The sequence below is a fragment of the Rhodotorula toruloides genome (genome assembly GCF_000320785.1).
Source record: "Rhodotorula toruloides NP11 unplaced genomic scaffold Scaffold1, whole genome shotgun sequence".
Taxonomy (NCBI): domain Eukaryota; kingdom Fungi; phylum Basidiomycota; class Microbotryomycetes; order Sporidiobolales; family Sporidiobolaceae; genus Rhodotorula; species Rhodotorula toruloides.
The window spans coordinates 1,089,343-1,104,191 of NW_015622961.1; the positions used below are offsets into that span (position 1 = coordinate 1,089,343).

At 62.0% G+C, this 14,849-nt stretch overlaps 6 protein-coding genes across 6 annotated transcripts; 3 read left to right on the plus strand and 3 right to left on the minus strand.

The window, feature by feature from the left end:
- Nucleotide 1: 1 nt before the first annotated feature.
- RHTO_00443 (thioredoxin) lies at nucleotides 2-622 on the plus strand (the record flags this gene model as incomplete). The annotated part of the gene is made up of 5 exons (XM_016414127.1): nucleotides 2-87; nucleotides 170-181; nucleotides 253-337; nucleotides 403-507; nucleotides 590-622. 5 exons carry the CDS (start codon nucleotides 2-4, stop codon nucleotides 620-622), a joined length of 321 nt encoding a protein of 106 aa, XP_016277134.1.
- A 288-nt stretch (nucleotides 623-910) lies between these two features.
- Nucleotides 911-1,901, plus strand: RHTO_00444 (signal recognition particle, SRP14 subunit; the record flags this gene model as incomplete). The annotated part of the gene is made up of 4 exons (XM_016414128.1): nucleotides 911-934; nucleotides 1,051-1,123; nucleotides 1,236-1,393; nucleotides 1,527-1,901. The coding sequence occupies 4 exons, from the start codon at nucleotides 911-913 to the stop codon at nucleotides 1,899-1,901; spliced, it is 630 nt and encodes a 209-aa protein (XP_016277135.1).
- Nucleotides 1,902-2,162: 261 nt separating this feature from the next.
- Nucleotides 2,163-4,885, minus strand: RHTO_00445 (esterase / lipase; the record flags this gene model as incomplete). The annotated part of the gene is made up of 7 exons (XM_016414129.1): nucleotides 2,163-3,179; nucleotides 3,261-3,506; nucleotides 3,567-3,716; nucleotides 3,769-3,878; nucleotides 3,941-4,302; nucleotides 4,359-4,500; nucleotides 4,588-4,885. The coding sequence occupies 7 exons, from the start codon at nucleotides 4,883-4,885 to the stop codon at nucleotides 2,163-2,165; spliced, it is 2,325 nt and encodes a 774-aa protein (XP_016277136.1).
- A 783-nt stretch (nucleotides 4,886-5,668) lies between these two features.
- On the minus strand, nucleotides 5,669-6,830 carry RHTO_00446 (alpha/beta hydrolase, aminopeptidase; the record flags this gene model as incomplete). Its single annotated transcript, XM_016414130.1, has 5 exons — nucleotides 5,669-5,764; nucleotides 5,827-6,083; nucleotides 6,144-6,386; nucleotides 6,445-6,605; nucleotides 6,670-6,830. The coding sequence occupies 5 exons, from the start codon at nucleotides 6,828-6,830 to the stop codon at nucleotides 5,669-5,671; spliced, it is 918 nt and encodes a 305-aa protein (XP_016277137.1).
- A 187-nt stretch (nucleotides 6,831-7,017) lies between these two features.
- RHTO_00447 (5'-3' exoribonuclease 1) lies at nucleotides 7,018-12,641 on the minus strand (the record flags this gene model as incomplete). The annotated part of the gene is made up of 15 exons (XM_016414131.1): nucleotides 7,018-7,507; nucleotides 7,567-8,111; nucleotides 8,175-8,648; nucleotides 8,705-9,849; nucleotides 9,911-10,064; nucleotides 10,139-10,755; nucleotides 10,837-11,028; nucleotides 11,088-11,332; nucleotides 11,414-11,619; nucleotides 11,700-11,809; nucleotides 11,911-12,219; nucleotides 12,284-12,348; nucleotides 12,449-12,465; nucleotides 12,532-12,542; nucleotides 12,638-12,641. 15 exons carry the CDS (start codon nucleotides 12,639-12,641, stop codon nucleotides 7,018-7,020), a joined length of 4,584 nt encoding a protein of 1,527 aa, XP_016277138.1.
- A 291-nt stretch (nucleotides 12,642-12,932) lies between these two features.
- Nucleotides 12,933-14,381, plus strand: RHTO_00448 (mitochondrial carrier protein, coenzyme A transporter; the record flags this gene model as incomplete). Its single annotated transcript, XM_016414132.1, has 4 exons — nucleotides 12,933-13,155; nucleotides 13,241-13,342; nucleotides 13,414-14,227; nucleotides 14,291-14,381. 4 exons carry the CDS (start codon nucleotides 12,933-12,935, stop codon nucleotides 14,379-14,381), a joined length of 1,230 nt encoding a protein of 409 aa, XP_016277139.1.
- Nucleotides 14,382-14,849: the final 468 nt, after the last annotated feature.

Below are 14,849 nucleotides of genomic sequence, written 5' to 3' on the forward strand. Positions count from 1 at the left end.
CATGGTTGCCGTTATCGACTCGTACGACGCCTTCAAGTCTGCGACTTCGCAGGACAAGCTTGTCATCATCGACTTCTGGGCAACTTGGTGCGTGGCAGAGTTTGCGTGATTCAGCGCAAACGTATACTGACTCTTGCCGGGTCTGCTGTTGTCTCTTGTCTTCGTGCAGGTGCGGACCTTGGTGAGTTGTCGATCGCTGCTCGACCGTAACGCAGGGCAGATACTGACGGTGTCCTGGGTGCATGCGAACAGCAAGGTCATCGGCCCCGTCTTCGAGAAGCTCGAGTCGTCGTTCCCCAACATCGGCTTCTTCAAGTGCGACGTTGACGCTCAGGAGGTGCGCCCCTCCCGCTCCTACATTTCTTGAGTGTCTGCTGATCATGAGCGGTGACACGCGCGCAGGAGGTCGCTGGTGAGGTCGGCATCAAGGCCATGCCTACGTTCGTCCTCTTCAAGAACGGCGAGAAGGTCGGCACCGTCGTCGGCGCTGACCCCAACAAGCTCAAGGTGCGTCGGTGCAACTCTGCCCTGTCTCTCCTCTTGAGTCGATGCGCTGGAGTTGGTACTGACGCATGTTGTCCTCGCGCAGGCCGCCCTCGAGCTCCACAACGAGTCTGCGTAGATTTAGGACAGCCTCTCCCTCGCTCTCCGCCGTCACAAGATTGTACGACTGCAGTCCATCCTTAGCTATTCGCAATCGAAACCGCAATCCGTGTAAACCATGGGCGAGTCCAGAGAGGAGGAGTCGGTCTGCCTGCGATCCTGGTCTCTCGCTCGCGCTTCTTCTAGCTCAGGGAGCTCTGTAGCGTCCAGAAAGCCGTTCTAGAGAGGCTTCCCGGCGAGTCGACTTCCCTTCCTCTCCTCTCCTCGACCCTCCTCTTTGTCCTCCTTCACCTCATCTCGCCTCACCATGGCGCACCTGAGTAACGAAGAGGTGCATCTCCTTCTCAACCTCGCTAGAAGTCGCGCTGACCCAGCTTCTCCCGCGCTCTCTTTCCCGGCACACGATCACCTTTCCCCCGCCCGCTCGACAACGACACAACACCGCAGTTCCTCACGCGGTTAGCGGCGCTGTTCGAGCAGACGAAAGAGAAGGGGACTGTCTTCCTCACGCAGAAGCGATGTGCGTTCCAGGGCTGTGGCCGACTCGCTCGCTCGTGCTGACCCTCGTCTTCATCTCCCTCGACCCTACTGCCCTCTCACGGTTCCGTGCTCGATCTCCTACCCGCCACCAGTCACCCATGAACCCGAAGCAAGCACCTCCACCTCAACAGCCGCATCAGGAGCGGACGTCGAGATGCGGGAACCGGACGCAGAGAGGGAATGGCCGTTGTTGATCCGCGCGACAGACGGGAACGGGAAGAAGGATGTCAAGGTCAAGATTTCTACGATTGTACGTCCTGCTCTCGGGTCGAGCGGAGCGTCGTGGGGTAGCGAACGACCTTCTCGTCCCTCTCCTACCTCTCCAGGCCGCTCTTGTCTCTCACTTGACTAAATCACGGACTTCCGTCATGACGCACTCGCAGGTCCAGCCCGCTTCCTGCGACTCCTTCCTCACCTCCTACTCCGACCTCCTCCGCACCCACTTCTCCACCACCCTGCGACCAAAACGCAAGAAAGCCGAATTGGCACGGCAACGAGCCCTCAAGCTCGCGAAGCGACGAGCAGCGAAAGCTAAAGCGCGAGGGGAAGAAGTCGATCCGGCTGCTCTGGCGGCGGCAGCGACGAGCGCGGCGGGAGGAGGAGGAGGTGGACAGTTTGTGTTGAGGTTGCCGAAGGTCGTTGGGCCGCGGAGGGGGAATGGAGTGAAGAAGCGGAGACGGACGCAGAAGGCGAGGGAGAAGGCAGTCGAGCGGTACAAGGCGGGCAAGGCGCGGAAGAGGGGCGCAGACGAGGCGTGAGGCTGCGAAGCTTGCAATGCCTTTCGCAAAGCTCGATGACGCTAGTCCGCTCGACGAGCGCGCTTGGGGAGACACTGCTGCTGCTGATAACAAGGACGATGCGCAGGGAATAGGCTGTTGCGAGCGAGAGAGACAGGCGGGAGATAGTACGACAAAGGTATCTGCAGGGAGATAAAGAGAAACTAGGATCAAGGGCGTGGTACGAACGGCAGAAACATGCAAACCTGGGTAGACGGCACGACACAACACTGTGGACGGACCTCACTCGACTTCGACATCCTCGCCTTCGTTCCCTGCACCCCAAACCCTCGTCTTCGCTCGCGGCGCCGCGCCGTCCTCCATGTAGCTCTGCAGCAGCTGCTGGAACTCGGGATGACTCGTCGTCCGTGCGTGGAGCGGGCGATGTCGCTCCGTGACCGGTTTGGGCGAGAGCGGCGAGAGGGCGACGATCGAGCCGCGAGGAGAAGTCGGCGTCGAGCGAGAGCCGGGACTCTGCGTTGGAGCGGGACCGGCGACTGTTGACGAGCGGTGTTTGCGCGTAGCGGTCGTTGCGGTGGGAGAAGAGGCGGCGGAGGGAGGGTGTCGCAGAGTCGACATGGAGAGGTCTCGCGCAGAGGCGTACGCTCGAAGCATGGGTCGGACAGATCGCTGGCCGGTACTGCTCGACGCACTGCTGCTCTTGGACATGGCGGCTGAAGGCGGTGCGGCGTTGGCGGGCGTTGGCGACAACGGGTCGACCTCCTCGTCGAGCTTCATAGGCGAGCTACCGTCGTTGCCAGCATCCGCGCGAAAGAACGGCGACGCCGCGACCAGTCTCGGCGACAACATAGGCGGGGTGTTACTCGCCTCGCTCGACCTGTCCAACTCGCTCTCGACATCCGCATCGAGGTCCTCGTCTTCCTCGTCTTCGTCGCTCGGCCGCAATTGAGGAGGCAACTCTGCCTCGCCCCGTCCGAGGATGGGCGTGTTGGGCAAACTGCGCTTCTCCGCTTTGCCCGTCTGGTCGACCTCGTGCGCGTCGGCGGTGACTTCTCGATCGACTTCGGCGAAATCGAACCCTTCGCCCTCTTCCGCCTTCCTCGCCTCCTCCTCGCCACTCACAGTCGACTCGGTCTCGGGCGTCGGTGCAGTCGAAGTCGTTGCGGTAGTTGAGGCAGAAGCGGCGGCGGCTTTGCGGCGCAGACGGGGAAGGGTGTGCTTGACGAAGACGCGTTGGGATTGGAAGGCCCGGCGGGAGGCTTCGAGCATGAGGAAGGCTTGGAAGACGTGGACGCAGTCCTGTGCGGATGGGCGCGTTGCGTAACGCGATCAGTGAGGTTGTCTTCGAGACTGAGCGCGCGGAGAACGCCTCCAACGCACCTCGAAGATTTCATGCTCGACCCTCACACCCGCCAACGCCGCCTTGTGCGCCAACAACGTGATCTCATCCCTGAGGACCTCCGCATCGCCCGCCTGCACCAACAGGGGTGGGAGTCCCGTAAAGTCGCCGAAGAGAGGGGAGACATAGGGATGTGTGAGGTACTGCTCGATCGACTCGCCGAGAAGACACTTGACGGGATGGAGGTGGTCGTCTTCGGTGTTGGGGTTCGGGAGGTAGTCGTAGGGCTGTTCGCTCGCTTCCCAGGTCAGTCCGGCTCGAGGCTAGGAGAGAGGGAAAGGGCGCACCCGGTTCGTCGTCCAGCTCTCGCACGACATGGTCAAGTCGACCCAAGGACTCATCAAAATGGCGCCAGCCGGCAAGGGGTATTCTTCATCGCGCAGGTACATGAGCGTTGCGAGACACAATCCTCCTCCTGCGCTGTCGCCGGCGAAGATCTGCTCCACACTCGTCAGCGATCTGAAGGAGAGGAGTGGTGGATGGGCGCACGATGTTCTCGGGAGGGATCTTGAGGTCGAGCGTGAGGCGCATGTAGGCTGAGACGGCGTCGTGCAGCTGGCCTGGGAAGCGCGTCTCGGGCGCAAGGCGGTAGTTGATGGCTGAAGAACAGGACGTCAGCGCTTCAGAGGCAGAAGTACGCAGGAGGAAGACGGGAACGCACCAAAGACGCGCGCCTCGCAGTACCGCGAGACCGAGATGGTCAAGTACCGATGCGTCTCCGCCGAGAACATGTAGTACGCCCCTCCGTGGAGGTACAAGCAGACATAACCGTCCTTGTTCGCACCGTCCTTCGCGCGCGCCTCGTCCCCGGTCCCCTTCTGATCCAGCGTCCACTCGCGCGTCATCTTCCTCCAAAGCCGCTTGTTCGTCACCCACTCGCCGCTGATCTCCCGCTGGCCTGTCTCTTGCGCGTCGTAGGGAGCGAGGATGCCACGGAGGTTGCGACGCTTGACGCGGAACGAGATGGGCGTCACGATGCCGTCTTTTGGAGTGGGGAGGAGAGAGCCGAGTTCGAGGACAGATCTGCGGAGTACCCGTGCGTCAGTTTGGAGCTAGAGCGAGAGGAGGAAGAGACGAACCGTAATCGTGCGAGGGAGGAAAGGTGCGAGTAGCTCGAGACTTCGCGGAGGAAGGTGGTGAAGAGGGTGAGCTCGACCCCCCATGACGGTTTGGGCGGGCCGTAGAGGTGATGCTGGACGAAGGCTTTCGTGAGGGAGGTGCCTGCGTCCGAGACGAGGAGACGGAAGGTCAGCGTGAGATCGGCATTCTCGCGATGCCTCCCCCGTGACAGGGCGAAACGAAGCGTACCCTGCTTTGCGAGGAAGGGCAGGTACTCCCACAGCGCGGGCGCGGTCGTAACCAGCTTCTGCCTGATACTCGGATCGGTCCTCGCCTTCTCGGGGAGCTGGCCTCCCTTGAACGGCTCGAGCAGCGCTGCCCAGCTCGCCAACGCCGTCTGTACCTCGGTTCCCGCGTCTGCGTCCGGGTCGACCGCTCCCCCAGGCGCCGAGACGTGTTTCGTCGAGAGCGAGGCGGGCGACGAGTGTTTGGGCGAGCTGGAAGGGTCGGGCGCGGCTGAGCCCCAAGAAAAGGGCCAGAGAGCCATGGTGTGCGTGTGCGGGAGTGCACTCGCTCGCTCTGCGGGTGCTACAGCTGCGAGTCCAGGGTGGCTGGACCGGAGATGAGGGTTGACGCCGGCTGCGAGGACGGGGCGAGTTGGCGGGTGGGTCAAGTCGATGCCAGCGAGTGTGGTGGAGCTAGTCACGAGTCGAGCAGAGCAGAGCAAGAGGGAGAACAGCGCTGTTGCCGAGCGAGGTCACGCCGTCGCCGAGTTGGTAGTTCGCCTTGGTCGCTCACTTCGACCAGCCTCGTTCGCAGCGTGCGCCGTGGGAGTGTGCTAGATACGCTGCTACTGGCAGGACTACACCCGCCACCGTCTCCCTCAGCCCGCCCTCGTCCTGCGCCGTCCTCACACGCTCATCTCGCTCGCTCGCATGGCCCTTCCTGCGACGCAACCCGCGTTGCGACGCTAGCGACTTCGCTTCCGCCTCGCCGGCAATCGCAGCAAGATCGCAGAACGTCGAAGCAGCCCGCCCGCTTGTCCGCTCTGCCTTGCCTTCTGAGAAGGTCGCCGCTCGCTCGCTTCCTGCTTCTTTCGCTTCTCTCGCTCGGCAAACGCTCCGGTTCATTGTCGACATGGCCAGAGCTACCCCGCAAAAGAGGCAGCTCCGACGGACGGACACACCTCGGGCAGCTCGTTCTGCTCGTCTTCCTTGGCTCTCGAAGCGGACGGACGACCCGCTTTGAGGCTGGGACAACACGGCATATTCAAGCTGATACAGAGAAATACTACAGCTGAGGTGGGATGCTAGAGAGTCGAGTCGCACAGCTACTGCCTCACGGGAAGGACCTGGCGAAGGAAATCGACATAATCCTTCGACGCCTGCTCGAATCCCTCGTCGACATAGATCGAGAAGTGTCCCAGCTGTTAACCTCCTCGTCAGCCCCGCTCTTCCAGGCTTCGGATCGGACGACAAGCGGACGCACCTCATACTCCTTCACCACTCCCCTCGGGGCCATCTTCGCCCACCCCCTCGTTGGTCCAGCAGGCGCCACCGTATCCCCTTTACAAATCGCAAAGAATATCGGACACTCGACTTGCGGAGCGTACGACCCGGGTCGGAGGAAGGGGATTTGGAGGGCCGCGCGGGCAGCGACGGTGATTGGGAGGCCGCGGGCTTCAAGGGAGGGAGGCATGAGGCGCTTGTAGCCGGACTCGACGTCCGGGGCGTTCATGAGTGCGACTGTGGGCTCGTGGGATGTCAACGGGAGGCGTTGATAGCGGAGAGAAGGACACAACACACCTTCGCCTGGCTTTCCCGCCAACTTGACCGGCACGTAGTCACCCGGCTTCCCGAACAACAAATCCTTGATGCCCAACGCCGTCAACGCAAACGGCGCGTACCATCCGAGCGTCGCGGCTGAGTGAGGACCGCTCGTGAACGGACATTGGGAGATGGCGGCTGCTACGCGCTTGTCTTTCGCTGCGACGGCGATTACGTGGCCGCCGCCGAAGGAGGTGCCGAATACCCCTACTCGTGATGCGTCTGCCAACGGAACCGCAATCAGCGAGAAAGAGGAGGAGGGAAGCGAGGGGCGACGAACCAACTTCAGGCAAGTTCCGCACGTACTCGAGCACGACGGCCCAGTCATCTTGCTGCATGTTCCAGTCGAGGATTTGTGGTTCTGAGCCTGTCGACTCGCCGAAGCCTCGGTAGTCGAAAGCGACAGCGGTGTAGCCTTCCTTCTGGAAGAGTTCGCAGTACCTGCTCGACGCCAAAGTCAGCTTGCGCGCTCGGAACGAGTCGCAGTAGACTTGCATCGACGCACTTGTCCAGTCCCATCTCCTTGACCGCTCCCAACCCGTGTCCACATACCATCGCCGGCCCAGGTTTCTGCGGCGAAGCGACAGGCGACGAGTACAGCCACGCAGCCATCCGCGCATTCCCAAAGGGAATCTGGATGTCACGGCGAGGAGGCAGAGCAGCCATTGCGAGTCGAGTGGAGCGTAGGAAGCAAAGGAGGGGAGATGTCAAAGCGGCGACTTTTGGTCTTGCGAAGGCCGGGCCGCAGTCGGAGTCGCTCGCTCGCAGAAAAACAAAAGCGCAAGACGAAAGGCAAGACTTCATAGCGCTCAACTAGCCCGATAAAGTCCTACTCGAGCACAACCGAACCCGCTCACGCCGAAGCGTTCGCAGCGGCCGGTGCCGCAGCTCCACCATGACCCGCTCCTCCCCTGGCACCCCTCGCCGCTCCACGTCCCGCACCGCGCGCACCACCCCTTCCACCCCTTGCTCCCTGCTGCTGCATCAACACTGCCGGAGGAGGGATCGCAACTCCTCCCCTCGCCTGCGGGACCGCACCCGTCCCCGCGACTCCTCCGCCCCTACCGCGCGTCGCAGCCTGGAACGGCACAGTGTGATTCCCGACTCCGAAGGCGCCGGCGTGAGGGACGAAGCCGCCCCGGCCGAGGTGAGGCGGTCCACCGCGGAGAGGGTGCATCCCACCTCGGATACCGAGCGTCTGCCCGAGACGCTGTTGCTGAGATTGAGGCTGGCCATTCGACGAGGCGGAAGCGGCGGGGGCTTTGCCAGTCGCGACGGCGTGGAAGGAGGTCTGAGGGGAGACGTTGCGAGCCGGGTTATGCATGACCTGGACGTTGCCGTTGCTGCGCGAGAGAGAAAGTCAGCACCGCCGCAAGACTGGAAGGAAGAGAAGAGCACGCACAGTCCACCACGACCACGTCCACGGCCGTTGGAAGCGGCGTGAGCCGGCGAAGGATGGAAGCCTCCGGCGGGCAGGCCGTACGCAGGCAGGACAGCAGGTCCTCCAAGGGGTCCCTGACGGAACCTGGCATTCTTGTTGACCGGGGCCGGCGCAGGAGCGGGCGCAGGGACGCCTTGACCCGTCGCGTACTGCTGCTCGGTAAGGTTGAGGACGGCGGACGGCGTGACGGTCGCACCGCGGTAGTTCGAGCAGCGTCCGCCGAGGCTCGTGCCGCCCATGAACTGCACGTCGAAGACGACGTCGATGAAGCTCGTCTGGATGCCGACGACGACGCCCTTGGCGGAGAGGGGAACGCTGCCGGTCTCGGCGACAGTGATGACGCGGTCGCCCAGCGAGAAGTGCTGCTCGCGGAGGCGAACAGACGAGTGCGCAGGCTTGAGGACGCCCTGGCGAGGAATGTTGTCGATGCGCGCCTGCTTGATCTTGTCGAGCGTCTTGGTCGCGGTGAGCTTGTCCTCGAACTTCTCGATCAGCTGGACGGCGTCCTGCGGGGATGGACGAGCCAGTGAGCAACGGTTCTACGTAACTGCACGAGACCGCGAACGCACCTTGTCAAGCTGCTCGGAGAAGAGCGGCACTTTCTCAAAGTCGCGAACGCCCTTCTCCTTGATCCAGTTGACGAGGGCCTTCATCCGCTCGTTGACCGTGTTGGGCGGGAAGAAGTCGGTGGCGCGGGTCAGGTCGCCCCTGTTCGTGTCGAGCGTGGCGATGATCTCGGGGAAGCTGGCCTTGTACTCGCGGATAAGCTCGATCGCCCTCGTGCTGTACTCCCAGCCCGACTCGGTCTTCCTCGAGTAGCCGAGGACCTTTTGCTGCTTCGCCTCGAACTTGAGGTTGAGACCGACGTTGACACGCTGGTCGCCCGAGTTGTACAGGAGCAGGCTCGACGTGATCTTCGAGAGCGTGAGCCCGCTCATGCCGACCATCCGTGCGACGACGTGCGAAGGGTGGTAGGCGGCGTCCTTGACCTGCTCGAGGCGAGCCTTGAAGAAGCCGTTCTCTGACTTGTCGGTTGAGAAGCACTGCAGGTCGAGCGGAATTAGCGCCGAGAGCAGGCGATAGGTGGATGCAGACTCACGGCAATGCGGATGCAGAGACTGTCGTCCTTGTGGTCGAGTACTTGCGCGGGCACGCCGTAGAAGAGCGGACCGAGGAAGAAGACCTTGGTGCCGACCGGGTACTCGATGTCGACGGGAATAGGAGGACGTTCCATATAACGGACGTCTTCGTTCGTGATGTGCGAAACGGTTGCCTGGAGAGCGAAGTCTTCGGTCTCGTCCTCCCACTCCTTCACCATCGAGCCGTCAGCCTCGCGCCTGAGACCCTTGAGGACGCGGGCATGCACAACGACCTCGACGTGACCAATCAAGCAGCCCTTCGACTTGGAGTAGACGTGCTCAATCCTGTCGGCGGCACGCTTCCACTGGTAGATCTCGTTCTGGGTGTGCGGGATGGGCCTGACGAGGCCGCTCGAGTCGATCTCGTAGCGGAAGAGGTCGTCCGAGACGGCATCGACGAGCGCCTCGCGGAGCATGGGGTAGTTGACGTAGGTGCGCTTGCCGACGATGAGACGGGCGATGTCCTCAGGCTTGATGCCCTCGAAGACGTTGTCGATCGAGATGACCATCGTCTCGCGCCGCGAGTCCGACTGGAAGACGTTGACGCCGTGGAAGCCGAGCGAGGCGGTGTGCGGGATGGTGTGGAGCGAAGGGAAGCCGGAGATGGCGTCCTTGCCGAGGAGAACGCCAGGCATGAGGCCGGTGCGGAAGGAGAGGCCGCCCTCGAGCGTCGGGAGGTGGAACGTCTCGAGGCGGGTGTGATTGTGCACGAGGTCGGGGAAGAAGCCGGGGAGCGATGATGGGTAGGTGACATCGACCGAGTCGTCGAAGACGAACTTGGTGCTTTCGCCAAGAAGGTTGCGCGACTTCTCCTCCTTCGTCAGGCGCGCCTCCCGCGTCGACATGGCTTTGAGCAGACGCTGCTCGTCGATGAAAGGAATCTTGACGACCGCCTCCCACTCCTGTTTCTTGCCGTTCATGTCCTGCTCGAAGCGCGTCGGGTAGAAGTCGATGATGGGCGACGTCGGGTCCGACATGAGGTCGCGGAACGCAGGCGGGATGTGCTGCGACGAGAGGTCGGGCAGGACACCCATGAGCTGCTCGAACGGTCGGAAGGGCTTGCCGAGGTCGAACTCGAACGAGAGCTTGTCGACGTTCTTCAAGTCTGCGGGAGGCGGACGATCGTGAGTACGACTCTCGAGAATGAGGGCAGACAGCGAGCGCACCGGTGATCTTGGGCGCGTAGTGATAGTTGTAGAACCAGCCCCACGAAGCGACGCCGGAATAATAGTACCGCAGGACCCACTGCAATCCCTCGATGTAGCGATAGACGAGCGTCTCGACCGCCTTCTGGTCATCCTGCGCGAACTCGAGCTTCTCCTGTGAACGACGAGGACGAACATGCGGAACGTCAGTAAGTCGACGACAGCCGCAACAGGCGGGGCGACACGCACTCTGTAGTAGTCCTTCTTCCACTCGACCATCTTCTCCTGAATCGCCTTCTCCTGCTCGGCTTCGGACTCGGCCTGCGTCAACTCCCTGGCCACCTCCGCCTTGACGTACTTGTTGAGGACCCTCCTGATCGCCGCCTTCCACTCCGGCTCGCCCTCGACCTTCTCGAGTCCGGGCGCAGGCGAGTCCGTCCCGCCCGTTGCGCCGTTCAGCTTCTTCACCTGCGACGGTCGTCGAATGCGCCCGTCGAGCGAGAGATGAACAATCCCAATCTCCTCCGCTTCGGAACTGTCCTCTCCCTCGCTCGACTCGTCACTCACGCCTTCGAGCGGGCCCTTCACATCATCGCTCTTCTCCTCCTCCTCTTCGCGCGCAAGCTCAACGAGCGCGTTGTCGAACCGGATCGTGACGAGGTTCTCGCCCTCGTCGTTGAATTCGTCGTAGGTAACTGAGAGCTTGAGGGCGTCGGCAAAGTCAGAGAGGAAACGGCGGTCGCGGTGTGAGGAGAGGGTGTTGGGGAATTGGAGCTGCGAGGAAGAGGAGGCGGGGAGGGTGGCGAGGTTTGAGAGGACGAAAGAGGCGACCTGGTCGACGATGTGCTTCTGCGATTCCGAGAGGACTGTGCGGCCACGATCACGGCACGCCAGCAGTCAGTCCCGCCTCGAGTACAGAAGGTGGATCGCTCGCGCCGGCAACGCACCAAGCTGGCCTCTCTGTCTCGCCTTCTCCGCCGCAACCTCCGCTCCTCTCCGTCCTCCCTTCCTCCCTCCGCCCCCACCTCCAAAGTCCGCCACCTCATGCTCAAACTGGTCGCGCTCGAATCCGCCAAGCTCGTTGAGGACGAGCTGGAGGCGCGGAGTGTTAAGTTTGCCGTGTTCGTTGAGGTAGCCGCCTGTTCCGCTCATTCGCAGTCAGCACGTGAAGCGCGGAGGAGAAACGGATAGAACGCACCAGCACCAGGCAAGATGCGCTTGTAGATCTCGAACAACTTGTTCAACGCTCCCTCGTTGATGTGCAACCCCGGCAAATGGGGCAAGAAGTCGTTTCCGACAAAGATGTTGAGGAGAATAAAGTCGTCGATGATGCGCTCGAGGTCGTAGTCGAAGGGGAGGGAGGACTTGAGAGAGGAGAACTCGTGGTCGAGGTATTCGCGGAAGAGGGAGAGGTGCATGAGGTAGAAATTCTGGTTCTCGAGGCTGTGCAGATCAGCAAGACGCAAATCAGCACACGTTACCGCGAGCGGGCTCGTGAGCGGAAGCGATCTCTCGCCAACACACCTCTTCGCCTTCCCCTTCCCGCCCCTCGGCCCAAACGTAACCTCCTCCCTCAGCAAACAGAAGTGCGGGTCGTGGCTAAGCAACCCAAGCATGATCAAGTCGGCATCGAGGCCGTACAGGCAGTGACGCATGTTGGGGTTGTAGCCTGGCTGGGCTTTCGCGAGGCGGATGTACTCCATGATCTTGTGTTCGCCTTCTCCGGGGACCTGTGCGTCAAATGCCCAAGAAACATCAACTCGAGCTCCGCAGTGAGGAGAAGAGGCGATAGAGCGGAGACGCCGCGCACCTCGTGGCCCGACAAGATGATCTCGACGCCCCTCCAGTCCGCGTCCTCGCTGACCTTCTTCGCGATAAAGTACTTGAGCTGCGCCGACAGCCTTGCCATGAAAGGCGTTCCTGCGAGGCGACCGAGAGTTAGTACGAAGCGGGAGACTGAGCCGAGAGGAGGGACCCTCGAAGACCCGCCACTCAGGCAAGGCCCGCACGCCCCGACCCACCCGGCGTGATACAATTACTGTCGAACCCTTCCTCCTCCGGTATCTCCTCCCCACGCCTCTTCGCCTTCTCCAGCGTCTCCTTCGCCTCCTTGGCCGTCCTAAACCTCCTACTCCTCTGCTGGTTCATCTTGGCCCTCGGCGCGACTCCGTCAACAGCCAAGAAGAAGAGCTTCTGGGGCTTGATGACGCTGAAGAGGTGCGCGACGTAGTTGAAGATGGCGAGGAAGATGTCGTGTTCGCTGATTCGGAACGACGCGTCATCGTCGTTCGGGTGGGAGCAGTTGTGGATGATGCCGTTCATATCGAGGTCTGGAATGGGCCTCGTCAGGTCGAATCTCGGGCCTGGTGCTGTGGCGGGAGGAAGTGCACGCACACAAGGCATCGAACTCTGGAATCCGGTTCTCCTGGATAAGCTGCGAAATGAGCGGATACCGCTCGCTGCGAGGAATAGGGTCGTGAGTACCAAACCTCTCTGACACGACCGTGCCAGGCGAGCCGGCGCAGACTGCTCGGGATGAACGTCGGTGTGGAGACTCACGACATGAAGCGGAAGAACTGCGTGATCGGCACGAGTGGTCAGCCTTGAGTCGATGTGTACACTCGACGTGATACTGTACGCGCCTTTGGGATGCCTGCATTGTCGGTGAGTGCGATGGTCGAGGGCGGGGGAGATGAGAGCGATGTGAGCGGGTTGCGAGAGAAGCAGTGAGTGAGAGCGGGTGCGCACCCATGGTTGCAGTCTAGCTGTGAGCCCTGTCAAGTCTGTAGCCTGTCAAGCAGCCCTGTGCGAGGTGTGTGGAGCGTGCGAGGTCAAGGACAGTGGCGGGGAGGGGAAGCACTTCAGCTCCTCGACAACGGCACAGATTGCTATGCCGATTCCGCTGGGCACATTGCTAGGGTCTCTCTGTATTTACTGGCTGCTCAGCTTATTTTACAGTGTGTGTGCGGGTGCCTTGACGTCCTCGTCGCTCGCTGACCCTGGACTTGCTCTCGCTGATTAGCTTGTTCGTGTGCTGCGTGTGATGCACTCGCCCGCTGCATCGACGTCGAGCGTCACTCTCGACCACTCGCCCGCGCCCACGCCGTCGCCGTCCGCCGCGACACCCTCCGCCGCTCCTCCTTCCCCCGCCAACTCGCCTGCACCCGCTGCCAGCTCGCAAGACCACGCGAAGCGGAAACGCACAGCGAGGGACAAGGACGCGCTCAGATACGCACTCACATCCGGGTTCGCTGGGGGCATCGCAGGTGAGCTGGAGAGCTGCTTTCCGCGGGACCGAATGAGCATGTCGACCCTCGCTGACCGTGCAAACTCGTGTTGCACTCGGAACAGGCTGCGTCGCAAAGACGTCCGTCGCACCCCTCGACCGCGTCAAAATCCTCTTCCAGACTCACAGCCCCGATTACCAGAAGTATGCCGGTCAGTCCGGCCCTCGTTCGCGCGCTGCGTTCGTCCTCATCATCTCGGTTGCTGACGGGTGCTGCATGTTGCGTCCGCATGCACAGGCACATGGACGGGCGTGTTCAAGGCGAGCAAGGCGATCTACGCCGAGACGGGCGTCCGAGGCCTGCTGCAAGGCCACTCCGCGACCCTCATCCGCATCTTTCCCTACGCCGCGATCAAGTTCATGGCGTACGACGAGCTCCACCGAGTCCTGATGCCGACACCCGAAGCGGAAACTTCGGGACGACGGTTCCTCGCTGGCTCGCTGGCGGGAATCATCACGACTGGGTTCACGTACCCTCTCGAGCTGATCCGAGTCAGGCTCGCGTTCGAGTCGCACCACTCGCCCAAGGATCGCGCTTCACTCCTCCGCACCATCCGGGCAATATACCAGAATCCCCCTCCGCCCGCCTCTTCCTCCTCCTCCGCTCCGCCGCCACAACCCTCACCCTCGCCCGTATCCTCTTCCTCCGCCTCGACACGACCCACTATCGCTCACTTCTACCGCGGCGTCTGGCCCACCCTCGTCGGCATCATTCCTTACGCAGGCACCTCATTCCTCATGTGGGGTTTCCTCAAAACCGACCTCTTCCCCTCCATTTTCTCCCCTACCTTCCGTCGTCAGAACCGCGCTCTACTCGATCTACTAGCCGGCGGCGTAGCAGGCGCGATTGGGCAGACGACTGCCTACCCGTTGGACATCGTTCGAAGGAGGATGCAGGTTGGACCGGTTTTGCATGCGGATGGGAGGGGGAGGGCGGGATTCTGGGAGACGGCCAAGGGTGTGTATCGGCAGGGAGGGTGGAGGGGGTTCTTTGTCGGCTTGTCGATCGGGTACTTGAAGGTCGTCCCGATGAACGCTGTCAGCTTTGCGACGTGCGTCTTTCTTTCCCCGTCTCCGGGCTGCGTTGGACTGACCTCTCGAATAATGCGGTGCAGATGGGTCGCGATGAAACGGGTACTAGGAATGGAGGAGACGCCTGGCGGAGGAAATTCGGAGGCAAAGAAGGAAGAGGGAGAAGGGCGGTGAGCGGAATAGACGGGCGAACGACTGTTGTACTCGCTAGATGCAGGCCACGCCCAGGATGGCTGAACGCAGGAAGGCCTTATCATATCGTCCTCAGGAGTTGGTGTCGAGCAGGGGTACTTCGAGAGTTCGAGAGAAACGCGGCGTCGCCGTTCGGCTTCTTCCTTTTCCTCCGGAGTGTTTCGAACGCTCTTTGCCTTGCTCTCCAGTCACTAGAGCGAGTTTGAGGACAGCTCGCGAAACTCGTGCCGCTGCGAAGGGTCGGCTTCCTCCGCAACTCGCGCTGCTCTCGCTGGACTGGGCTTCAGCGTTCTTTACGCCACTGGGGACGCTCTGCAGCTGCTCGAGACGCCCGCCCGACGCCGCTGGCTCCCCCTCACCTCGACGCCTCCCCACTCTCCCTGCCGACTCGCCCTCGACAAACACGCCTGCGGATACGGGAGGAGCGCACAGTGCTAGCGTAAGCGAGTT